The following is a 26,707-nucleotide window of genomic DNA, read 5'->3' as shown; positions in this document are numbered from 1 at the left end:
GGTGTTGAGGACTGGTCAAAATGCTTTAACAGTCTTCATATAACTCATAAAAAATTGTGGTTCAGAACCTGTTGAACTTTTTTTTTTAAAGACTCATTTTTTTTTTTTAATTTCAGATTTTAATTTGTTTGGGCTTTACACAGGGATAAAGACTCAATTTTTTAAGAGCAGTTTCAGGTTTAAAACAAAATTGAAAAGAAGGTACAAAGATTTCCCATATATCCCCTGCCCCCACACATGCATAGCCTCTCCCTTTATCAACATCGCTAACAAGAATGGTTTATCTTTCCAAAGGATGAATCTACATTGACTTATCATAATTGCCTAAAGTACATAGTTTACCTACAGGTTCACTACTAGTGGTATACATTTGATAGGTTTGGACAAAAGAGTAATGGCATATATCCCTCACTGTAAGGTCATACAGAGTATTTTCACTGTCCCCAAAAAATCCTCTGTGCTCTTCCTATTTATCTCTTCTCCTCTTCTCTGGCAACCACTGATCTTTTTACCATAGTTTTGACTTTTCCAAAATGTCATATAGTTGGAATCATCAGTATGTCCTTTTTCAGGTTAATAGGTGAAATCATTTAAGATTCCTCCACATGCCTTTTCATGGCTTAATAGCTCATTTTTTTTCATGCTGAATAATATTCCATTATCTGGTTGTACCACAATTTATTTATACATTCACTTATTGAAGGCCATCTTAGTTGCTTCCAAGTTTGGGCAATTATGAATAAAATTGCTTTAAACATCCATGCACAGGCTTTTGTGTGAACATAAGTTTTCAACTCCTTTGTTGAAATACCAAGAAGCATGATTGTTGGATTATATGGTAACGGTATGTTTTTTTTTGTAAGAAACTGCCAACTGTCTTCCAAAGTAGCTGTACCATTTTGCACTCCCACCAGCAATGAATGAGGGTTCCTGTTGTTCCACATCCTTACCAGCATTTGGTGTTGTCAGTGTTCTGGATTTTGGCCATTCTAATAGGTGAGCAGTGACATCTCATTGTTGTTTTACTTTACATTTCCCTGATGACATATGTGGAACATCTGTTGAACCTTTTAAAAACTGTTTTTCACATATTAATAATGTCTGTATTGTAGGATACAAATTTTGGTGTGTGTGTGACTTTCAAGATGATTTAGTGCTATCATATAAAGATAAAAATAATAGGAAGGAATTACACTTTGAAGGTATCTGTTTTATGCTTATTCTTTAGTTATCTAAAATTTCCTGGAGTGTATCACATGTAACAATCTCTCATTTCTTACTTAAAATGAATATATCTATACATGCTTTCTTTTCATATTTTAATTCTTTGTTCCAATAAGAACTTTTCCATAAATATCAGTGATTTTCTTTCTTTATTGGTACTAGATTTAAGATTATATTCTAAAGCAAAGATACAGTATGTTAGATTTTACTAAAAGTCTACGTGCATATTTTCACCTATAGTTTAAGAACTATACAGAGAATTTTGTGTTGCAATGAAAATCACGAATTGTCATATCCACCATTTTTAAATTATTTTGCCCCTCTTTGTAAAACGCAGGTTACCAATGGAGACACAAACTCTGTCTCATTTAATTGACTTCCTCCCCTTCTTTGGAAGCACCAGTTTTGGAACCGACCTGCAGACTGGACTGGAGATTATTAACATGAACAAATTGTCAATTCTTACAGATTTGCAATTCTTCCAGTTTCCTTCAGTATCTGACTACAATACGCCAAAGTAACTTTCCCAGTTCTTCTCATGCCTGACTAAAACTGAGAACCAAAACTTGACAGCCTAAATCCCTATCTAGACCCTACACCACCTGCAGCTGTCCTTTTCTCTCAGGATCTCTAGGACCCAGAACAACTGACCTTTGTCACCAACTCACAATATATGATTCAACTGGTTTTACAGAAGCAACACCAACAGGAATCCTTGAGAGACCACTTCTGAGACCCTGCTTTGTCCCCCAGGAGGTTTATGATCATCTCTGGGTTGTTCCATGATGAGCAATGTTCCTTCCTCTTGAACAAAAATGGGGGGACTGACAATGTTGAACTTTACCTGAACCCTGTACTCCTGGAAAGAAGAAACCGTTAAGAAATTCCTCTACTCTTTTGTGTTTTGGAGACAGAAAACAGGACGACTCTGCTCTCATACTCTGAGAAAAGACCCTCTGTACCCTTCCCCAGAAGTCTAGTAAGACTCATGGATTCATGAACCTGCCTCTATAACCCTCAGGCCCGCTTCCTTCCTTTTGTTTGAGAGTTCCTCTTTAACAAATACTCTTCCCATGCAATAGCCTGCAATAAAATCGTCTCTTAAATTGTCCCATTCATTTTGTCTCTGACAGAACAACAACAACAACAAGAATGAAACAAGACACCTGAGGTACCACTAATGCAGCATTTTCTCTACACTGGAAATTTTAAAGATTTTAAAGATACAGTGTGAATGGGTTCTAGGGAATTTGTTGGCGAAACCTGACCCAGAGACACTTCTAAGTCCTCACCAGGTTTTTGAATAAGGCATATCAAAGAGGGGTTTCAAGCTGTTTGAGAACCCACAGGGAAAAACTTGGAAGCTAAAGAGACAGTACGAAAGATGTTTCAACTTGAAAGGAAAAGAAAGAGAATACAAAAGGACATTAAAAACCCAGTAGGTAAGACTAAAAAGTCACCAGGGGATTATGGAGTGTTTGAAAATTGTCCTGAGTTCCAAAGTGATAGTTTAGAATATTGAAAGTAAGTCTGGCAGAATGCCCCTCATCGTACGATTGCCAAATAACCTTCTGCACACTGTAACTGTGGGGATTGCAGGAGTGTGTGTAAAATGCAGCACAAAGATTTAAGGTAGACTATTGGAATGAAAGTGTGGAGGGGGGATATGTTGGTGATCGAGATTTTTTTTAAGTGCTCTTTTGCAATAACATTTTTTTTCAAATCCACTGACCTGAAAAGGAAATGGACAATTTTCAATGAAAGTGATAAAATTGGGTAATATTATAGTAAAATGGCTGATTTCAGAAATAAGCATAAGAATAAGCTGCCTGTGTGATTCCTTCCCATTCAGTTTTCCCTCCTTTCCCCTATGATTCTCTATTTCTTATATTCCACATATGAATGAAACCATATGATAATTGTCTTTCTCTGACTGACTTATTTCACTTGGCATAAGACAAACCATGAGAGACTCTCAACTATAGAGAACAAATTGAGGGTTGCTGGAAGGAAAGTGGGGGGGTAAGTTGGGGTAACTGGGTGACGGGCATTAAGGAGGGCACATGATGTGATGAGCACTAGGTGTTATACGCAATTGATGAATAACTGAACTCTACATCTGAAACTAATGATGTGCTATATGTTGGCCAATTGAATTTAAAAAAAAGAATAGGCTGCCTAGAGAATATGATTTGAACACTATTTGAACAAGGGAGATGACACCTAGAAATATTAACAGGACAACTGAATAACATGGACACTTCTCATGTAGAGCCCACCTCTTACTAGCTATGTGAGACCTGGTAAGTTATTTAAACGCTTTATGTCTACGCCAGAGCTTATGCCTCAGACTCCTTTTACAGAAAATCAGGACAATAATAACTTCTATATCATACAGGTATTTAGTGGAATAATAATGGAAAAATAACAATAAAATATTATCAATAAAGAAAATGTATCAAATTCTTATTAGGTCTCAGGGCGTATGCTAAGGGCTTCACCAAAACTATTTCACTTAATGTTCATAGCAACATTATGAGGATGCTAACTAATACGATGCCCATAGAGTCCTCACGAGAGGACTCTAGAGGGACACTGGAGAGGTGGGTTTCTCTTGCAAGTGGGTGCTCCCCTCACCATGCTCATGCAGTGCCAGTTCTCCAGCACTACACTCCTACAGCATGATTCCCCCAGCACCAAGTCCGCACGGAAGCTTTTCCAGCTCCAGACACCCACGATGCAAGCATGGCTACTCCAGAGCCCAGAACTAGCAGCCTCCCTTGTCATCTGTCTGGCACCACCTGGTCAATGGCTTTCCTGCTTACCCCAAGAGGTAAGCAGAGGTCTGCCAGCGTGACTCCTCCCTGTGAACAGCCTCCCCTGTACTCTTTTGGTGGCATTGTAGTGAGTTCGGAGAGGCAGCACCTCCCTGTGGACAGCTTCCCATGTCACCCGAGAGCAGAATTTTGGCACGTTCCACCTGTGGCAGCTCTGCCACCTCCCCATCCAGTGAGACAGGGATAAGCCCTCTCCCGTGAGGTCTGGGTATCCGCCCTCGCTGCGATGGGCATCTTCCCTGGTCTCTCTCAGGTCTGAGGGTGTAGTGGCTGTTCTTAAGATCTGATATTCCTGTGTTCTTTAGAGTTCTCTTTACTTCCTAATAGCCAACTTTCTGTAATACCCATATATTACATCTAAAATCAGAACAAGAAAATGAACTTAACAAGAACATAAACTCTGAAACATACCTATACTTGTTCTTCATTTACCATTCTGTCTTTCTTTCCTACTATTGTCAGTTTCTTGGAAAAGTATTAGCTTTTCTTGGTGTCTGGGCATTGCTAAGAAACAGGATTGCCATAGACAAAGAGACTTTTCTAAGGGAAAGCAAAATCAGCAGAGTTTTGATGACTGTGCGTTGGTGTGATATAGTGGAATCTAGAGAAATTCCATGACTATGGCCAGTATTCCCCATAAGATACTAGGGTGATGGAGACTGTGGATTGGACTGGAGAGGCAAAGTAATGTTTCCTGTAATCTTGCAGTACTTAGGAGACAATATACCAATAAAAGAAGAAGCTTAAAACAGATATTTGAAATCAGAGGTAGACTAAATCTAACTAAAGCTGTAACCAAGCACTGACCAAGCTCAATTCCCAATTGAATTAACGTGATCTGCCCTTCCTGTTCTCTGCACGATTAAGGAAAGGGTAAACTATCTCTGGGAGAAAATAACATTAATTTCAGTATCTATAGATCTTATATATGTAATTTCTGTCATACAATTAAAAAATGTACAAAAATTACAAGACTCGTAATGAAGAAGGGAAAAGTGACTGATAACCAAGAGGAGAAAATAGGCAGTAGAAGCAGACCCCAAGATCATTCAGATATTGATGTTAGCAGGCCAGAGCTTTAAAATTACTATTATAAACATATTAAAGAAAACAGAAAATTTGGATGAAATGGATAAAAACATGAATAATTTCAACTGAAAATTAAAAGCTATATAAAAAGAGGTTCAAATGGCAATCTAGAACTGAAAATATATATATATGTGAAATCTGAAATTGGGAACTGATCACATGAGTTTAAGAGCAGACTGGCAAAGACAGGCTTAGTGAATGCAAAGGCAAGTCAATATAAAGTACCTAAAATAAAGCCCAGAGAGGAAAATAAAATGGAAAGAAGAGAAGAATGTAAGAAACGTTTACGATAAAAAGAATGTCTAATACATGCAGATTTGCAATCCCAAAAGGACAGGAAAGTGAGAATTGGAAAGAAACAATATTCAAAAAGATAATGGCTGAGAATTGTTCAAAATTGAAAAAAGATTTGGTTGAGAATTCCTATCAACCCCAAGCAATGTAAATACTGAGAAATGTGTATTTCTATCCATCATGATAAAACTGCTCAAAACTAAGGATAAAGAGAAAAATCTTTAAAGGAGCCAGATTAAAAAAGAAGAAACTACATTCAAAGAAGCCACAACAATATTAAGATCTGAATTTTAAACAGGAATTATGGGTGCAAGGAAACAATGGGACACTATCTTTAAAAAGCTGAAAGAACGAAAAAAAAACCAACACTGCTGTTTAGGGTTTTAAACCCAGTGACAATATCCTTCCAAAGCCAAAATGAAATAAGTGCATTTTTCAGACACATAAAAGCTGGGGAAATTACTCACCAGCCAATCCACATTATAAGAAATACTGCAGGACATTCTTCAGACCGAAGAAAAATAATCCTGGTAGAAGCCTACTATTACAAGAAGAAATAAAGGGCACAGAAAAGAGTACTGAAAACTCTGGAGCAATCACTAAAAGAATAATACAAAGAAATATAAAAACAGAAGAATTAATAGAAGGATGAAATGGAATTATTCAAAATACTTGACTGAAACATTCCAATGGGTCCTCGTTTCTGATAAAATAAATGCCAAGGTCTTTAGCATAGTACCCCAGGTGCTCCATGATCTGTCCCCCATTTACCTGCCTAGTCTGAATTCTCGTCATGCCCCTTCTAGAACCTAGCCACTTGGAACTACAAATAGCTCCCTTAGCACTTGTTACTTGTACCACCTAACATTTGCATAAGTTACTCCTTTGCCAGAAATATCATCCCCCTTTTTTTCTTACCTAATAGCAACTTGATTTTTAGTATCTAGCTTGACCTCATCAGGTTTCTCCCCAAAAACCATCTATGAATCTCCATGTGGTCCCATGATAGCTAGTGCATTTCTCTATCATAGCCCTTGGTGTAAAACGTAATTATTCATTTCCTTACCTATTTTGCCAACTAGTCTTCAAGATCTTTGAAGGCTGGGCCTCTCCACGTTAACTCTTTGTCTCCAGCCTCCAGCACAGGGGCCAGCCTGTGCACAGAGGCATTCCGTATCTACCTCAGAAAAGGCCAGACACCTAAGTGAGCAAACATTATTGCAGTATCTGCTAGTTGAAGACTCTAGGATATTATACAAAGCCTGTTACAGTCCTCTGCCATCCTCAAGACCTTTACTTCTAAAAAGCAAACCAGTATCTCAAACTCAACACATTCTAAACTCTACTCATGTGTGTCAGACTCACTTACCTAAAGTCTCCCAGTGTAGCCAACTTGGAATGATGTGGACGTCTGCCCTACTTCATCCCCGATGTGCCTTTCCTTACACTGTTTCCTTGATCTTGATGTTTCTTCCTCCTCCTTCGTCCTGTGGACTCTTGCCCTTCCTAAGTGTGTGACCACCACTCTGCATTGCTTCCTATGCCCCAGCCACAGTTCATCTGGCTTCTCCCTTGGTGCGTCCATGGAACATGGTGTCACATGTCACGCATTCCATTGTCCTCAAAGTCTGCATCTATCTCTCCCTTATATTGGTGGAACTTTAAAAAAAGAACTATTTTCACTTGCAGAGAAGGCAGGTAAGTGGAAATACTGAAAAGAGAGCAAAGGATGAAAAGCTGAAGAAGAAAATAAAAAAAGAAAAAGGAGAGAAAAACGTATTTAAAAAAAAAACTGTGAAAATTACAGGAAAAAATTATATTGTAAAATCCAGGAGAAAAAAAATTTCTTTGAAAATGTGTTAGCATATTTTAGGTATGTCCATCCAGCCATCTACCCCCCAGCTCCCCCCACGCACGACCACCTACCCATGAGGAAGAGTTCTCCTGCTGCAGACTGTACAAGGCTGCTCACAGGAGCTTGCACCTCTGAGGAGAGGCGTTTGCTGCCCTCACTGCTGACCTCTCCCACTTTCTTGCTCCCCAGCGTTTGAGTACTCCCTGTCTTCTATTTCTCTTCCCTCAGTTCTGATCGCTCCATCTTGGTTTCCTCCCCTGTGTGTGTTCTATGTCCCTACTGTCTTCTTTTTTAACATTTTATTTATTTATTTGAGACAGAAAGAGAGAGAGAGAAAGGGGTGGGGAGGGGCAGAGGGAGAGAGAGAAGCAGACTCCCCGCTGAGCATGGAGCCCGACACAGAGCTCGATCCCAGGACCCCAAGATTGTAACCTGAGCTGAAGGTAGACGCTTACCCGACTGAGTCACCCAGGCGTCCCTATGTCTCTACTGTCTTTACACTTTGTCCTGGCTAAGTGGATCATTTTTTTACTGTCTGTTCCCTAGATTCTCTTCTGTCTGTGACTCAGGAGCATAAGACAAGTACTTCCCATTTTTATTCTTAAAAGATGAATCATCCTGGGGAAAAAAAATACCAGGATGATAGACTGAAAGCCGTGTCAGATGCACAAATGGTTATGTAGAGCCCCGGAATTTATGGACTCATGGTTTTAAAAGAAATGAGCAGAAACCATTAGATGACCCTCATGAGACCAAATAAATGATTATAAGTTTAGAAAGAAAAACTCTTGAGTAAGGGCAAAAGGAAGCTGATAATAATTAGACTGGAAACTACGGCAATGAGGAATGACAGCTGTACCTTGCTCACAAGTGGAATTTCAAAAAAAAAAAAAAGTTGACCAGCTGTTCTCCTTTCCCACAGGGAACCAGGCAAGACGTGAGGCTGCAACTTCCTGCAGCGTGGACACAGAGAAAGGCCTCCCTCCTGCAAGGGTTATTATTTCTCAAGCATGATGTTGAACCCTCATCTCAGAGGATCTAAAAAGTTTAAAAACCACAGATCTCAGATGGTTCGAGTGCAGTTCTGATCTTTTGACTGTGACAAGTTGGAAATATGCACTTTTCATTAATTATTTTAAATGAGCTCCCTGCAGTGTCCATATGCTCTCCGAGTGCCTCACTGAGAGTCAGGCTGGGCTTCCGGCACTCCCGTAGGGCCCCACCACGTGGGTAGGATTTCTGTACAGACACTGTTCTTCAAACTCTTAGCAGCTTGGAAGCCTATAACCATTTGAAAAAGAGAGCATTCTTTTGCACACCTTGCTTCTGAATCTTTAGAGATCATTCACTTCTGTTTTTCTAAGCTAAGCTTTCTTGTCCTTTCATTATCTAAGCCTAGCACTGCAGCTGGGAGTCTCTGATACAATGCACATGAAGTAGCCTCTATAGTGTTCCAACCGAAAAGAACAAAAACCAGTTTGTCAGAGACTCTGCTCTCAAGCAGTCTTAGGATAGCTCCGTCTCTGGCATCAGTTTTGCAAATGAAGATGATTTGGGGGAAGGGGTTCTCATCCATGGCAGGCTCATAATATATATTCATGGCATTCTGACTTCAGAAAAGTGACAAAATAAAAATATTCTTATAATGTATTCCAGCCTGTTGGCTGCCCTTTTTGAGAGCACGGATCAGCAGCTGAGCTATAAATCTTAACAGTCAAACCACGCTTCCTTTCACGGCAACCTACAAGGCAAACATGTTACTTCCATGCTCTCCGACGTTGGTTTTTTTTTTTTTTTTTTTTTTTTTTTTGAGCGTTTGAGTGTAATGGGGAGAGAAGGCTGAAGGGGATGGAGGCTGAGGACTTACTTTCAGAGAGCGATGGAAGCTCTGGAATTTGGGAACATTCTTCCTCTGGCTCTTCCCTGAAGTACTTCTCTGGGTCTAGAAGAAAGGCTGGTTTCTCCACTTCGGGAAGGTCTTTCAGGGCTCCGATGCTTAACGACCTAAATGCACCTTCGAAACAGTAGGTTTTAGGAGACGCTAGGAAAAACATACAGTGTCATTAATTCCTCGGAAGGAGCTAGCACATTTCCAAGTTCACTTTTTAAAATTTAACCTTCCCGTTCCTCAGCTGCTACAGCTGCAGTGATCAGCAAACCCTATAAACACAGCTGTTCCTGATAAATCCACGGCCCTTTGATTCAAAGGGACCAAAAGGAACTCAAGGCTCCCCTTTCATTTATTTTTTATTTTGTATTCTTTTGCTACTTTCCCTTGAAAATGTGGATTCTGCAGTTTTGGAAAAGCTCCAGTTTCTCTTTTATCTACCAGGAAACGGAATCTTTCGTAAGATGGAATCTTGTTTTTAGCATTTCACCATGTATCTGAAATTTTGAATTTGCAGGTACTTTTTAATTTCGCTAACATGTAAACCAGAGCTGTGCTATCTTACTGCAGATGCCCACAATGAGATGATGGAAAGGAAAGCTGCTTTGTTTGATAAGGACACGGAATACTCGCGAGGTTCAGTGGGGTGGGGTCCGGAGCCCACGACCAAGGAAGAATTCTTGAGGCGTCTTTGGTGCAAAAAGGGTGGTTTATGAAAGCACAGGGACAGGACCCGTGGGCAGAAAGAGCTGCTGCCCCGGGCTGTGAGGGGCGGCTGATTATATACCATGGGGTTGGGGGAGGTAAGGAAAAAGAGAGGTTGAGAAAATACTTTCATATGTTAAAGAAGATTCACAAGATACCGGAGGCCTTGCCATTATCAAGTTCAGGCTGTTTTTCCCTCTAGCAAGGCGTTAACATGAAGATAGTTGGGAACTTCCTGGAGCCTGCAGATTATAAGGACATTTAATTGTATCTACATTCCCTTCAGGAAGCTAGGTTATTAGTAGAAATCCTTCTGTTCTTGTAAACTGCTAAGACATTTGTAAACTGAGGGAGACTCAAGTCTTGCAGGATTGTGGTGTCTATAGGTTAACTATTTCTTTGTCCTTTAGGGCAGCCAGGGGTGCCTGAGGAACGTCAGATACATCCCATGGGGGAGGGGGGTTGCAGGGCGTCAGTTTCTGCTTTGTCCTCAGCTTGCCTTCTGTTCCCTCATCATTGTTCATGCACTTAAAAGCGAAGTCTTGGACGATAGACGACGGGAAAAAATTTTCTTTTTGCTTCATGGGATAAATGGAGAAAGCTTCACTCAAGATGTGATTTTATGTTTGTTTGATTTGTTAGCGCTGCAAAGGTAGAACTGTGCTTTTGTCATCGTGGCGGCTCAGTATCTAAGAAAAGGGAACCAGTACATATTCAGCACTCGCTATGGGCCGAGTCCTGAGCTGTCGGTGGCTCCCAAATGTAACCAGGCCCTTCAAGCACCTGGAGGGCTTGTTAAAGCACAAGCTGCTATACATCCCTCCCATTTCTGATTTCGTAGGCTAGGGATCCGGCCCCAGAATGTACATTTCTAAGCTCCAGGTGATGTTCATGCTGCCGGCCATGGGACATACTTTAAGAATCAACGTGTTATGTCAAACCAAACGAGAAATCATTATGCCCATCTGCCAGATGAAGAAACTGAGGCTCAAGATACTTTAATAACTTGCCTGAATTTACCTATCTAGTAAATAGCAGATCTTGAACTTAAGCTCAAGTATGTTTCACTCCAAAGGTCGTGCTCCAAGGTATAATAGTAATAATAATAACAACAACATTAGTAATTAGTAATTATCTCAAGTTTCTATAATATGCCAGGCACTGTTACAAGTACTTTACACATATCATCTCATGTAATCCTGACAAAAAGCCTATGGAGTAGATTAGTTTATAAATGTGCATTGAATATTAAATAATGATGTACATTTTGGCAGCAAAATTTCAGTAGAAATTCTAAAAGTAATGTATCTGCTCTATGAAACTACAGCTACCCCTTGGACATAAGTTTAAACAAGATTGGCAGTGAGTGAAATATTTTCATATGATGGAGTTTTGGAAATTATTCTCACTATACTTCTGTTTTTTAAGATTTATTTATTTGAGAGAGAGAGAGAGAGAGAGAGTGTGTGTGTGTGTGTGTGTGTGTAGGAGTAGAGGGAGAGAAACCTCAAGCAGACTCCCCAGTGAGCCTGACTCAGGGCTGGATCTCATGACCCTGAGATCGTGACCTGAGCTGAAACCAAGAGTCAAATGCTTAACCAACGGAGCCACCCAGGTGCCCCTCCTGCTACACTTCTAAACAATACCCTTCAGTATGATAACAATTCTTTTATTTCAATTACTTTTTTTTATAATTCTTTTTCTGGTTAGCCCAAACTAAACTCATATTGGGCATCCTTAGAGCAAAGATAGTTTTTATTCATTTTCATCTCTTATATACTTACGGGAGAGAATTGACGTTCTGCGGCAACCCTATTTTGGAAACTATAATGAGCGCTTTATGTGTGTTTTCTGGCTTAGATCTTCTACTCCTGCCATTCATATCCTGTGCAGTCTTGGACAGATCATTGATGTCTCTGAGCCTCACTTTCCTCCTTTGTTAGAGATCACAGGATCTTACCTTCACATTTATTAAGGAATACCAGCATTCCTGGCACACAGAGTACCTATTTATCATATTCATACCAATCTATAAAATAATAACACTATAAAAATATGTCAAGAGTGATTACTTACTGGATGATTTTTCTATACCTTCACCACTGTAAAGGTTACTTGTTTTTTTCTTAAAGATATTTCTTTCCTTATATTTTATACCTAAATTTATGACTTCTGATGGTCTGACACTGGAAGAAAATAATACATGACAAAATAAAATATCAGCCACAAAGGACAAATCAGCACTTTCAGGCTTTAAATACATATCTTACTTTGACCAAAAAAAAAAACAAAACAAAAAACAAAAAACAAACAAACCCAACCAGACAAATAAAAAGACCCTCTATATCGTGGGCCCAAGTGATGACATTTGTTTATACTAATCAAGCCATATCTTTGAATAAAATGGCTGTTAGCCAGGTGATTATATAAAAGGGTAAGAGCCAGAGAGGCCAAGAGGCTAGTTAAGCAAAGATTCCCATAGCAACCAGAAGGTCAGAGAAAAAATTATGCAGAAGAAAATTTCACAGAAGCACATGCCATTCTTGCCCTGTGTATAAATTATATGGGCTAACCGGTGGTACATGGCAAAACCTTATCCAGTATGAGGCCTGGATCTTCACTTACGGTATCCAAAATGCAAAAAAAAAGGTCAATATTTTTGAGGCTTGTCATATGAATCTATAGGAAAACTTTAGATTAGCTTGAATCCATGGAAAAAATGTTTTCAATAAAACACAGGGAGTGAAATCATTATTTAGTTGTACATAATTCCTGTCAGAAAACAGGAAATGGTCTCAACTATATTTAACATTCACTGTATAGACCTCTACCTCTATGGAGACAAGCTGTGTTTCCCAAAATCGTTTTATTCTCTTGGAGGCCTCAGGTCAGAAAACACACCCATTTTTCACACAATTGCCGGGAGCCCTGGGGCCTGCCCTCTCCCTGACGCCTCCCTTCCTTGCATCTGTTAGCCCTCCTGCTGACCGCTCTCTCACCCCCTTTTATTCTCATTTCTGCTGCCTCCAGAGTAGCTGGAGAACCTGGAGAGGTTTCCTATACTCTTCAGCCCCAATTTCCTGCTCTGCACAATGAGATTCTCACTGTGGTTTCGAAGGAGAGGAGATGGATGGCTGTTTGGCGATGTGTCTAATGAATAATGCTGTTCAATAAATGTTTCATTTCCCTCCTTCCTTTCCCTCTGCTCTATTTGGACTGTATTTCCCAAACTCAAGAGTTTAAAATATCAATACAAGTGAAATTAAGTCTATGTATCTCAAAGTTAATATTGTGTGCTATTTATATAGCTTTAAGTAGCAATTTATTGATTGCTTTTTTATACATAAATAAACTTTTCATTTTAGAGTTATTTTATATTTACAGAAAGGTTGTGAAGATAGCGTAGCACAGAGTTCTGCTCTATCCCTCACCCAGCTGTCCCTATTGTTAACATCTTACATTACCATTTATCACAACTAAGAAGCCAGTATTGGTACATGACTCTTAACTAAACTCAATATTTTATTAGGATTTTCCTAATGTCCTCTTTTCTGTCCCAAGAAATCACATTATATTTAGCTTTCTGACTCCTTAGCTTCCTCTGGTTTCTGACAGTTTCTCAGACTTTCCTGGTTTTTTATGACCTTGACAGTTTTGAGGAATACTTGTCAGATATTTTTGTAGAATGCCCTTCAATTTGGGTTTATCTGATGTTTTTCTTAGGGTTAGATGGGGGGTTACGGGTTGTTGGGAGGAAGTCAAAGGAGATGAAGTGCTATTCTCATTACATTTTATCAAGGGTACATGTTATCAACCTGCCTTATCACTGTTGATGTTAACCTTACCATTGGCCAAGGTTATGTTTGCCAAGCTTCTGCCCTGTAAAGTTACTTTTCCCTTCTTTTCCATATACTACCCTCCAGAAGCAAGTTTCCAAGCCTGTGCTTGGGGGGGGAGGGTAATGGGAGTTAAGTTCTATTTCCTTGATTGGGTGAAGTATCCACATAAATTATTTGGAATTATAGATTTTTTTTAAAAGGGAATATTTGGCATCCAAAGACTGAAGCAGGTGGCATTTTTCCCCCAAAGCACACTGGAATGCTTCCCTCACAATGTGCAATCCCTCAGGAATCAGAACATATTATTTAGCCACTTTCTGGGCTTGGAAAACCACAACAATGGCATCCTTAGAGAGTCATTTTAAGATAGTAAGAGAATCTGTAACAATAAGATGTTGGTGGTAGGTACAGGAAGGGTAGAGTATAGTACAGTTATGCCTTATAGTCATTAGGTTAATACTATTTTCCCCCAAAAAAAGTATTACTGTTTTAAACTGAGGTACAAACTGTTGCAGGAGGCCTAAAAGTAGGGAGGTCTAACTTTGGACTAGATAACAACATACCTTTATTTTCCCAAGTCACTCTAACCTCTTTCCTGCTTTTAGGCTATTTGCTTTCTAGGCTCTCTCATTCAGCGATACTAAAATCACTTTGCCTATCTCCACTAAAAAGTTAAATCCACAGAGGGAAAGGGGTAGGCATAAGGTAGGAAAGACTATCCTGGGAATCACACTAAATTGTACGACTGAGATCTCAGACTGCCACAGAAGGACAGCCATAGTCACAAAGCTGTAACCTCAGGGCAGTTCTATGAACCACTAGATAGCAGGATCAACTTCATATGCAAAGCCTAACTTATTGCTTCCTTTCCATAGATATGTGACATTTGGGGAAATGGTTACTATGAAAATGCACACACAACTGGAAAGAGGTGAATATTCCCCAAATTCCAATATTCCTAATGGATGAAGATAAAAATGCAGAATAATGTAATAAAGGGCTTGGAGTTAAAACTTTGCAAAAAGGTCTTATATGGTGATGCCAGAAGAGGACCAACTATGGGCTCTGGCAGCCTTGCCATCAATTCTATGAGAGAGAAAGGCTCTAACTGATCTCCCATCTCTTGGTTCAGGATATAGGAAGAGGGAAAGATGATATGTGACAAGTCCCCAAGTGCCCTAGCAGGCATTAAAGGAAAGCAAAAGCGTCTAGAGTAGTGGCTTATGCATAGCAGGTATCTGACAAAATGTTTCATCACTTGACTCAGAAACCAATAACTTTTCCATATTGTCACATCATGCTTGTTGGGTAGGCAGTATGGAGTGGTGACAAAGTGCACTGGCTCTGGAGCCAGAAGGCCTGCTTTGGGATCTCTGGTTTATCTCTTGCTGGTGGGCTGACACTGGGCAAATCGTTTAACTTCTTTCTGCCTTGCTCTCCTAGTCATGAGACGGGGATGTTAATTATAACCATCGCCAAAGATTACAGGGACAATTAAATGAGGTAAACACGTAAAGACCTTAGAGCCTGGAATACGGTAGGAGCTCAATAAGTACTGCCTACTATCACTTTAAGCAAGAATAAGAAAATATTTCCCACTCAAAGTAGGGAGTTCCATCATCCTCTATGGCCAGCCCTAATACTCTTGGGAACTATCAGGATGAGGAGACAAAAAATGAGAGGTGGTACTTTCAAAAATAATAGCTTGCTGTACTAGTATTTTTAAGACTTAAACTTTAAAAATTGAGTAGACTTTCATTTGCTTTCATTTGTTATACATGGGCAAAAGATGATTATTGCCACAGATTGTTGGCAAAAGTAGACTGTCAATCCTCCAAGCATTTTATGTCATAAAAGGCCTAATTTAAAATGTGATTTTAATGTTTTGTGTATTTTTTCTTATATAGCTGTCCATAAATTTTCTAATTTAATTTCTCACAGAAGATCTACTGGCAGGATAATTAGGTAATCAACAGCATATAAATAATATTAAATATCAATTCCCTCCTAACCATAATAAGGAATTTAGAACAGCATAATAATATCTCATGTCTAAGAAACATCAATTTTAAGGGTGCCTTCTGTCTTATACAAACTTACTGAGAAATTAATGGAAATTTCTATTTCATTTCCCATCTGATTCTTTTATCCTGGTGTCTGATCATTAACCCTTTCCCCACTTTTGAAATGGCAGCCAAAGTGAAAAGTGTCAGATAACAGAAGGTAGAGTAGACTTGCTCTTTGTTGCCCCAGAATAAGAATGAAGATCACTGAGAGAGAGTTCTACACATGGATAGATTTGACTTAACATGAGAGTCATTCCATAATAAAGACTGGTTCAATAACAGAGAAGGCCATCTTTAAGATGGTGAGTGCATCCCATAGGAATTATTGAAGAAGAGTCTGGGATGTGCTTCTCTGAAGGATGTGACAGGAATTGGTTGAGTCTAATACCTCTTTCAAGTTCATTATTAAACTGTTAAAGGTTAATAAACGTGGGGGAAAAAAGATCACTCTCACAAATAATTAAAAAATTCAACTGAAAACAATGATGAGATACCATGGCAACAGTTTTAGGACAATGACAACATCCAGTGTTGGTTCTGAGGCAGCAGTTTCTATGCACTGCTGGTGGGGGAACAGCATCTTAGCAAGAAGACCCAAAGGCCTTTGAAACTTGGGACTCGGCAACTTCATTTTGACGAATTTATTCTCATGATGAAAGCCGTTGGGTCTTCTAACATGTGTGCATGAAGGCGTTTAAGAAATGTTTTCCCAGATAACATCTGTAAACAGTCTGAATGCTTGAAAGAAAGGAAATGGGTACAAAACTCCTAAGTTCCTCCGGTGTCAGTAGAGATGTGGATGTCTGTGGCCACTCCTGTTAATTCGCACAGAAATGGACTCCCTGTGTATATTTTGAATGATAAAACAGGTTATAACCTATATATGTAAGGCTTTGTTTTCATAAGATGTACATTTGTTTATTTGCTTATTTGCCTGGAACTGGAAATGCCTTAGGGTCAGCACCAGTTTTACAACAGGTGATTTTTCATCTTTTTCGTTCTTTCTTGTTTGTACATCCAAAACTTCTCCTTAAAAACATGTACTATTTTTGCAGTAAAGAAATACTCTAAAGTTCTATTGTCTGAGTTATTCATTTCATCTTTATCTTTTCCAGATAAGAATAATTTCGAATGAGCCTAGAAGTCAAACATTGCTATAAATGAAGAAAAATGCATGTCCGTGGTTTGGGTTTTTTTTGTTTTGTTTTGTTTTTTACCTATTTTACCCTTTCATTTATTTCTTCCTTTTTTTTTTTTTCACTTTTGCAGAATCTTAGGAAGGTGGAAATCCGTTTCTCTTTATCAACGCTAACCTAGCATTAGGACTTTCTACTACTCTCTTAAATTCTATATTCATCTTCATCTCCCCAGGACTTAAATTGAAAATGACATTTTACCACCTACCCACTTCTCACACATAATATTGTACAATACCTTAAGCGCTATGGAAACCTGTTATTTATGTATAAGCCAGAAGATAATATATGCCAAGATTTTTATCCTGGAGAGAGGATCTTGGGAGTTAAGATGAGAATATAGCTTTAAAGCATTTGATTTTTCCCTTTATTTTTCCTGCTTCTTCCACGTTCGATTGGCTTTTCCTTTTTGCATCTCCATCTTTCTTACTGTTTTGCCTCCCTCCGAACATATCCCCACCTGCACACAGACTCACCAGCTGTGCTTTTCTCTCTTTAGTTCCCTTAAATTCTTTCATGTATTTTTAAAAATATGTTTGCAAATGGACCGGAACTGGCAAGATTCCCTCCTTGTATTTACCAATCTGATTAGGAATAGGGCACGTCCTTGAGAATAATATTCTCTTAAGGAGAAAATCATCAGTAGTCTCTTCAGTATTGGATGGAGGCCACGGAGGACATTTTCCAACTGATAATTACATTGCACTGGTATGTTTTCCACAGAGGATCCCTGGTCGTGTTCCTAGGAAAAGTGAAGGATGTACCTGGCAAGCCAATTCTGAGAATACGTTTTTCACCTTTTTCTCTCAATTAGTTCAATAATTCCAAAGTGACACTCTTCTGTACTATCTGCTTACTATAAAGTCCTAAAATTATTTCAATTCAGTCATCTGAATTAGATAAAGCAGAAATTTTAAAGATCACAGGCATTTTTTGATGTATTGTTGTTTGAAAAGATGCAGTGTAATAGAGGCAACTTAGCTTCTTACTGCTGGAAATTTCAAAGGAAAAGCTGATTTAAAAAAATAATTGAGTGTGTCATAAGGAACAGGAAATTAGTATATTAGCTGAAATACTTTTAAATGAGAATGTGTGATGATACTTGCCTTCGTTCTGCTAGGAGCGTGACAGGAAGAGAAACAACGCTCAATCTGTGTTACCCTGGGGTAACTTCAGTTCCTCATCTGTAAAATTGAGTTGGGTGGCTGGGTGGGGGCTGTTTCTCATGTCTAAAATCTTTCCATTCCCAGCATTCTATTATTGTACAGGATTGGTCATGCTATATTTCTAAATTGAAAAGATCCTTCTGCCTGAAAGTAAAATGCCACTTGACATTTCAGCAAGCCATAATTCAAGGAAATGGAAGAACAAATACCAAAGTGTAATTTAGTGTAACAGGATGTTTAAAAGGGGATTTTTTTTTCCTTCTATCTCCCTGTCTGCAGAGGTCTAAAAAGTCTGAAAGCAAAATAACTCATTAATTAAGAGACAAAAGTTATTCTGATATTTCAGAGTAAGGTGCTAGATTCTTTGTGCAGGACAAGGAGATAGCTCTACAACAAACCTGCCAACACCCAGGCCTGCCAGCACTCCACGATACAAACAGACCAAAGATGCGGTAAGAGAGGAGAGAGATGTAGGTATGCATTTAGCCCCACTGCCCTGGGAGAGGAAGGAAGCTTCCCCTTCACTTCTAGCTTCTTCTTGCATGAACCAGTCAGAGTTTAGTGTATGCCCCATGGGGGTAACCATTAGAGGGACAGAATGGATCAGTGACTCATCAATACCTGAAAAAGTCTACAGGCAAAAAGCTGTGACTGGAGCTACCACGTGAGTAGGGCAAGAAGGGGCAACCAGGCAGCAGCTGGTGCGGTAAGAATGTGTGAGCTTCCTATGGGCCAAGCTGAAGTTGACTTAGGAGAAGTTGTACAAGAGGGGGGCCTACCATTGTGAGAGACTGTAATGGAAACACACTGGATGTGTATCACCATAGGTAACCCCAGTTAGTGGGGTTGAGCCACAGGAGATTGGCCAAAGGGTACATTAATTTAGAAATGGGCAGCACAGAGGTCCCTGAGTGTAGTCATGAGAGAAACTTCCATCAACCTCCTTAATGTAAACCATGCACTTTAGCTATTCATAAAGTATCAATATTAGTGCATAAATTGTAACAGATACATCACACTAATGGGAGACACTGTGTGGGATGGGAGTAGGGTATGTATTTTCTCTGTACTTTCTGTGCAATTTTTCTATAAACCCCCACAAGTAATATTATGCACATGGTAAAAAAAAATTTCATTTTTATCGGAGAAAATACAATGAATAAAATCATCCTCTCTAAAACAATATTTGTTGAGCATGAAAGATGAAATTATGAGAGGGGTGCCTGGGTAGCTCAATCAGGTAAATGTAAGACTCTTGATTTCAGCTCAGTTGAGGATCTCAGTGTCCTGGGGTTGTGCCAGGTGGGGCTCCGTGCTCAGTGCAGAGTCTGCTTGTCCCTCCCCTCCACCCCACTCCTCACTAGCGCCCCCTCCTCAAATAAATAAATAAATAAATAAATAAATAAATAAATAAATAAATAAGATCTTTTACAATATTATGAAAGCATGGGTTAATGAAAAGAAATAACTGAAACTGCCTGACATTAGAGAGAAAGAGGAAGAGAAGAATGGGATCTAGCAGAGTCAGGTGAAGAGAAGAAAGGGCTTCATTTACAATGAAGAAAAGGTGAGGAGTTCAAAGAAGAGTCATGTCTAATATCAAAGTTAAGCTCTTTGAACTTTTGTCATATAAACCCCTGTGCACCCTACCAAAACCAGGAGTAAATCTGACATACATTTTGAGATAGATAGATAGATAGATAGATACATACATACATACATACATACACACACATATATAGTATATTGTTTTTGAGGAAAGGGGCTAATTTGCACAATTAGGTTGATGATGGAGCAGAAACAGAAGACTAGAAGATCCTGAGTACAAATCAAGAATTCAATGGAAGCAAGAAATTGAACTAGGTATAATAACCCTGAGAATATGAATTCTCCCTCCACCACACACACCCTGGAAGTAGTCACTGCATGTTCCACGAGCACAGAAGGAAGTTTGGGCCAATCTTGGTAGGTCTTATCTTGACTCCAGTTGACATCCAGGTAACATTTAAAACTACTTACTTGTATCTGGTTTCATCTTTGTTTTTCTTATCAAGTAGAGAATGTTCTGGTAGGTCTAAACATGATTCCTCCTTAGGAAGTAAAGGAATTTCCCTTACACTTTCTTCTTGAATCTCACTTTTCATTAAGTTAGTATCTCTTTTAGAAAGGGAAAAACAATTTTCAGTCTGCCAATGCTTTGCCTGAAAAAAGAGACTTATTTTATTTTCGTGACATTTATTTTCTCTGAACATTTATGTGATACACTACTAACTAAAGTCCTGGGTACACACAAAAAAATAAATGAAACATGGTTCTTCAAAGACCTTACAGTTTTATAAGGGAGATGAGACATTTATATGTAACTTTAATAAAGGTAGAAAGTAGTAAGTGTCATAAGAAACCCAGATTCTCTGAAAAGATAATGAACTTCAAAAAATCGATATTCCCACTTTAAAATCTTGAATAACAAGAAGTATATTTACTAGAAACAAAACTTCTGCTGAATGATTATCAGTTAATTTTTCATACAACTACTTTCTTTGCATCTAACTTCCTTAAAAAGTCTCAAAAAACAATCAAATCATTGAGCATTTTTCACTGTCAATATGAGTTACATAATAGTTTTCACAAAACTTGACTACAATTCTTAATATCTAGCAGAAGCTCTCATTGACATTTTTTTATATTTGAAATACAGAACCAACATCCTTGTCTTATGTCAATTCCCATCATATACACAGGAATGGATGAGGGAATACAGCCTGTGTGATATGAGGGAGTTTGACATGCCTAGGATATCTGACTGGCCTACAAACTGCTAATCTTGGCAGAAGGAATTACAGAGGAAAATGCCTACAGTAGCTGGGAAGATCAAGTCAACGAATGAACCAAGCCTCCTCTAAGGTGATAAATAGCAAATGAAGTTCAGCCCCAGCGTTCGCTGGCACTAGGGCAAGGTGGGGACTACAGTGAATTAGAATCCATTTTATAGTTACTCTCAGGGACTGACGTGTTCTTTTTCAAGAGAAGCAGGAAATCTGGATCTTATATGAAATCCTTTATGTTTAAATATTGGCAACTAAGTCAAATTTTAACATTGGGTGAATAAGCACAACCCACAACACGGGCCCCCAGAGGACCAGGAGGAGACATGCCGGTGACCACACTCTGCCCAATGCGACTGAAGGAGGAGCCCTGAACACGTGCATGCATCACCTAATTTATTTCGATAGCACAATCATCTGATAGTTTCCTGGGACAAGGATATCTCCATGGATAAATCACCTCCACCCCCATTTTTCCAACTCCAGAAATAGACATACCACACTCTAACTTTTAAAAGAATCTAACTTGAAAACCAACCTCAGATCCATAGCTATGTTATAAAAATTATTTACACTTATTTAAAAAATAACTTCATTCATGAAATATATTGAATCACATGGCGCTACATTTTAAATACTTTAATCTGACTGCATGTGATTAGAAAATTAAGTCTTAATGTAGGAAATTAAAATACATTATTGCTTTTCCTCCTGTTTTTATAGCTGCCAGACAAGAATTAATTCAACTAAAGGACAAATACAACATTCAAATGTAAAGCAAAAGTCAAGACACTGAACACATCAAGTTTGCTTAGCAAAAATTGTTCTGATCCGAATTATGTTTACTAATTGTGTCTCTTCTCCTTCTTATCTATGTATTACCATCTGCCTTCCATATCCTTCTGTTCTTTCTCTAAAAGAGCGTCTCTTCTTATACACCATGAGAAGGACATTCACCGCTGCTATTTTCCAGTATCTACTAACATATTCTCTTCCTTTCCCCCTCCTCTCTCTTCCCCTCACCCCAACCCCACCTCTGGGACCAGCAGCACCTACATTCAAGGCAGCTTGATCAAAGTGAGTCCTTGGCGGGGGGAGAATATCAAGCAGAAAAAACTAGAAAACCCAGCTGTCCCCAGGTTTGCCAGCCTTTACTCTCTAAGACTATTCCAGCTCTGGGAGCTCTTTTTCCTGTCTTGAACATAAGGGGAAAAAACCAAACTATTTTCACACAGGCTTTTTAAGGCTAAAATCCTTCAAAATACAAAGACTTTACAAAACAGCTAAGGACAAATACCAAAGGCATAAAAATGAACAGTTTTACTAGCACACGCTTCTTAATTAAAATAAAATTTAGCCGCAACTACTGTTTGGTGGGCACAATATGGCACCCACACCTAGAATGCTGCTATTTCTTGCTTCAGCTGCCTCTAAGGAACTTAGCCTCCAGATGTCACCCACTTGATGATGCTCTGTTTCTTTACCTGTCATTCTAACCTCCACTTCAACTCCCCAGAGCCCATGAGGCATGGCCATACAGCAATTCAGCATTACATTAACTTCTTCACTTACAGAAGCATCTTTCCAACTCATTTTGTGCTCAGAATGCCAGCTGTGGTCCTCTGCCTCATTCACCACATCTACACACACACCTATGTGAGTTACCACTCAGAGGCTCTTTTTCCCGACTGAGAAAAGTCTAGCACTTGCCTTATTTACAGAGCAGAAGAGACTGTACAGCTCCTGAGTGCTACCTTGAGAGTCCTGTATTACCCAGCCAAACATGAGCCCACCACCCCAGATTATTTTCTGATTTATCGTTGCCCTTTGCATCCCATAGGGTTGTATAAAATTCTTTCAGGACAGGTTGACATCATCAAAACAATTCAAAAATAGAGCAACAACACTTTGTCTTCCAACATGAAGATAGTTGCTGTGTTCTCATGGCCTGAATGGCAAGGGAGTCTGCCAAGTAGAACCAAGTCAACCAGTCAGACTGAAATTGAGGTTGCAGCCCAACCTCATGCCACCAGTCTGACCTCATGCCACCATGCCTCCACAGTAGTGGTTGAAACAGATCAAACTGATATTTTGTCCTTCAGATCACAAAGGGAACAAGAACAGAGTTCCCATGAAAACAAATGGAAAAAATAAAATAAATGTGAGATCATGAATATTTTTCTGTCTATCATGTCCCCTACTTCCATTTCTCTTAATAGACAGGTATAAATGGGAACTTAGTCCATGGGAGGAAGGGTTAAAAGCATGAGCTCTGAAATGAGCCAGCTTGAGTTAAAAACCAAACTCTCCTATGTATTAGCCTTTGTGAGCTCCGGAGATTGATTCAAACTTTCTGTGCCTCTGTTTTCCCATTTGTAAAATGGGAATAATGATGAGCTCCTCCCTCATGGGATGAGGAATTGTGATTACATGAGATAATTCATGTGGAGACCATAGAACAGGGCCCTAGCCATACAGGAAAAATTCAGCAAATGTTGGCTGTTGTTATTTGGGCAGGAGTAAATCAGACAATGAACAGGAAGTTTTTTGGTTTTTTTTTCTAAAATTTTCTGTATTTGATTATTACTTGACAGTCATTATCCTCTACCTGTTTAAGAATAACATGGTAATTTTATCCACACTGTGTTTTTACTAGATGTTGAAATTGAAGAAGTTTTAAAGGAGAAATTTTTCTCAGAAATCCTGAGGCATTTTGAGCTGCACAGAGCCGCCATCTTTCCATGTCTCCAGAGTCTTCCACTTGATGAACTGTCATGGTTAATGGTAAACAGGACAAGAGACGCCTAGAGCTATAGCTCCAGAAATGGGAGTCAGTTCTTTCATGACTGATGAACATTAACAGCTGACGAGATTCAAATAGAAATCAGCCCAAGTTCATACTAAATGTCAAGTAAATACTAGAATAATAAAGAAGCAATATTTCTACCTGACCAAAGATCCAGACAGGAGCACTGTAGACGTCAGTCACACAAATGCTGCAGTCTGCAGACGAGGAGATAATCAGTAAGCGGCCACCCAGCTGACACATTGCTAAGGAACTTATCTGGTCTTCATGAGGGCGGAATGATCGTATCAGAGCTGGGGCCTGGGTGATTTTGCTCTTACTGGAATTAAGACAGTACTCCTGAATGAAAAGAAATGCCAGCATTCTTTAAAGTCCAAATATTAAATTATTGAGGTGAAATAACACTTTTTCTTAAAATGTCTGATACGGAAATGAAAAAAGGTACATTCGGGTACAATATTCTGTTCTCCAAATGCAAAAGAATAGTTCATGATAACAGAGTATAGAAAAATCGTATTAAGTGTCAAAAAAAGCTTTCTAACTGATTTGCCTAACTCAAGAAGCAGAACGAAAAGAAGAAGGGAGGGGAAGAATGAAAAGCAAAAAGAATGAACAGTAAAGTCTGTTATTTGAGAGAGATGAATTTTATCATGTGTAGATAGCTGCATATTCCACAATTTTATAATATTATTAGGAAATTGAGCAGGTAATCACTGACACAAAAATCCCAAACTAATTCAGGATGATAATAATGTTGGATGAAGGGCCAGTGCTCTGTTTAAATTAGGTTTATAGTCTCATTTCAAATAAGGAATATCCTAATTATTTATGCTCAAACAATGCTGCAATACCTTACTGACAACACTGCATTTCTAAATTTGGTGAATGACTTTGACTTGATTACGTATACATACATATACATATATGTATGTATATATGTGTGTGTATATATATATATATTGAGAGGGGAAGAGAGCAGGAGTGCAAGTGGAGAGATGGGCAGAGGGAGAGGGAGAATCTCAAGCAGACTACCCACTGAGCACAGAGCCTGACAACGTGGGGCTGGATCTCACTACCCATGAGATCATGACGTGAGCTGAACCCCAGAGTCGGCATGTCAACTGACTAAGCTACCTAGGCACCCCTGACTTGAGATTTTCATATTGAGAACAATCTGTTTTTCTCCATAAATTATTTAAGAGATGTCTCTGCCCAATACATGTAGATATTTTCTTTAAAATACTCGGAGTGATCATGTCTTCCCTTATCTAGGAGATAGATAAGAAAAGATTCATAGTTGTCTGCAACACAAGGAAATCAAAATTAATAAAGAGATGAGAATACTTTCAATTTACTTCTATAACCCAAATTTTCAGCTGTCCATCCAGATCTCCTGTGGCGAGGTATTGGTTTGACCTATCAGTAGACATAATAATGGATCCAACTCCACCATGAGCCAAGAATTCAGCCAGAAGTTGCTTCTTAAATGTATTCCAGAATCTGACATACCCAGATCCTCCACATGACACCAGGTTAGCTCCTCCTAACGTGTAAGACAACACGTAATTAGGAAAATGTGGCAACAAAGACCAGAAAAAAATGTCCTCAGTGGCTTGCCGTGTCAAAAGCTTATGGATATCAGAGACCTAGGTAGCCCTGATACCAATTTCCAGCACTTTGACTCTCTCAAATATAAAATGGAGATAATGCTATGATAACCTTACTAGTTTGTGTTGAGCATAAAATGAGATTGGAAATGCAAGATGTTCCATTACATTGAATTCCCTGTCCTTCATTATTTCAATATAATTGGGTTTTTAAAGTTAGATAGAATTAATTTGTTGCTCCAAATAAACTTATAAAGTATTAATTTCAATATTATGATGATATTCTAATTACAAAAACCCATCTTTCTTAATAACCCATTGGACACATATACCAAAGAAGTAAAATTCCTCCTGCGTGGAGCTGGGTTCATATATGTGGTTATAGCAGCATAGCTTTTAATTTCTCTATGTAGCATCACGCTTAGGATTCTATTTATGAGCTTGTTTTTAGTTTTTCATCAAGAATTCATTGAGAGCCCTTATGGAACACTTTTTTGGTTCATAGGCCTAGAACTCACCTTTTCATTTTCTATTTTTATATGCTTTGTAGAAGCACTCTACCTAAATTATCCTTCTGTGACCAAGTTCCTATTATTATTTGATAAATCTGTAGATGACTTTCAATTTACTTCACAAATGTACTGCCGATTAACAATCATATCTGTTTAAGGTAGAAATAATGGCTTGTAGCCGCTTCAGTGGAAACAATTTGGGAATACTGATAACATTAAGAAGAATTAGTGTTGAGGAAATGAGAGCAATTTCAGGATAATAGTTCATTTTGTGAGCAGAAGGGAGTTCTAGAAAATAGAAAGTTTTAGAATCTAACCGTTTCAAAGTCTATTCTAAATACTCCACAAGGTTTCTAAAACTCTGTAAAGGTATACCTTTATTGAGTTTTAATGTTGGAAATTTTTATACAAAAATCATGCGGATCTTCTATGTGCAAATTGAAAGTGGGAAAGTAAATATGGAAAACGCAGTTCGGGTATTTTTTTTTCACACATATAACACCTATATGTCTAGACTGTTCATATTAAGAAAAAATACTTTAAAACACATTTTTTTAGATGAAAGGTAAAACAATATGCCTTATTCTCAAAAGCAGATTTTTATTTGGGGAAGATACAGGCAGTGTCAATACCATGCTAACATAGCCATTGAAAACAAGGCAGAAATTAAGCAAATGGTTATTTCATCTACATAATATCAAGTGGCTACAGTAAGTGATCTGGTGGCACCAGTCTTGGCATACATGCAGCCGAAGCACTAACCAGGACTCTGACTTATTCTGGAAAGTATGCATAACA

General features: G+C 38.7%; 2 protein-coding genes across 3 annotated transcripts in view; both read right to left on the bottom strand.

Moving 5' to 3' along the window:
* The window catches only part of SERPINI2 (serpin family I member 2), a 52,568-nt gene extending 44,921 nt beyond the window's left edge, over positions 1-7,647 (bottom strand). The window contains exon 1 of the mRNA XM_008710322.2: positions 6,814-7,647. The gene's annotated coding sequence lies outside the window, so the exon portion shown is untranslated. The remainder of the gene's footprint in view (positions 1-6,813) is intronic.
* Positions 1-26,707, bottom strand: part of WDR49 (WD repeat domain 49) — a 125,091-nt gene that overhangs the window by 6,911 nt on the left and 91,473 nt on the right. For both annotated transcript variants that reach the window (XM_040621645.1, XM_040621644.1), the window contains 5 exons: positions 25,146-25,333; positions 23,932-24,129; positions 20,179-20,360; positions 11,969-12,078; positions 9,167-9,313 (listed from right to left, as the gene is read on the bottom strand). In XM_040621645.1, coding sequence (XP_040477579.1) covers positions 9,167-9,313; positions 11,969-12,078; positions 20,179-20,360; positions 23,932-24,129; positions 25,146-25,333 — 825 coding nt within the window. The remainder of the gene's footprint in view (positions 1-9,166; positions 9,314-11,968; positions 12,079-20,178; positions 20,361-23,931; positions 24,130-25,145; positions 25,334-26,707) is intronic.

The sequence above is a fragment of the Ursus maritimus genome, unplaced genomic scaffold (genome assembly GCF_017311325.1).
Source record: "Ursus maritimus isolate PB19 unplaced genomic scaffold, ASM1731132v1 scaffold_4, whole genome shotgun sequence".
Lineage (NCBI taxonomy): Eukaryota > Metazoa > Chordata > Mammalia > Carnivora > Ursidae > Ursus > Ursus maritimus.
The sequence above is the reverse complement of the archived record's forward strand: the minus strand, read 5'-3'. Positions and strand labels throughout refer to the sequence as shown.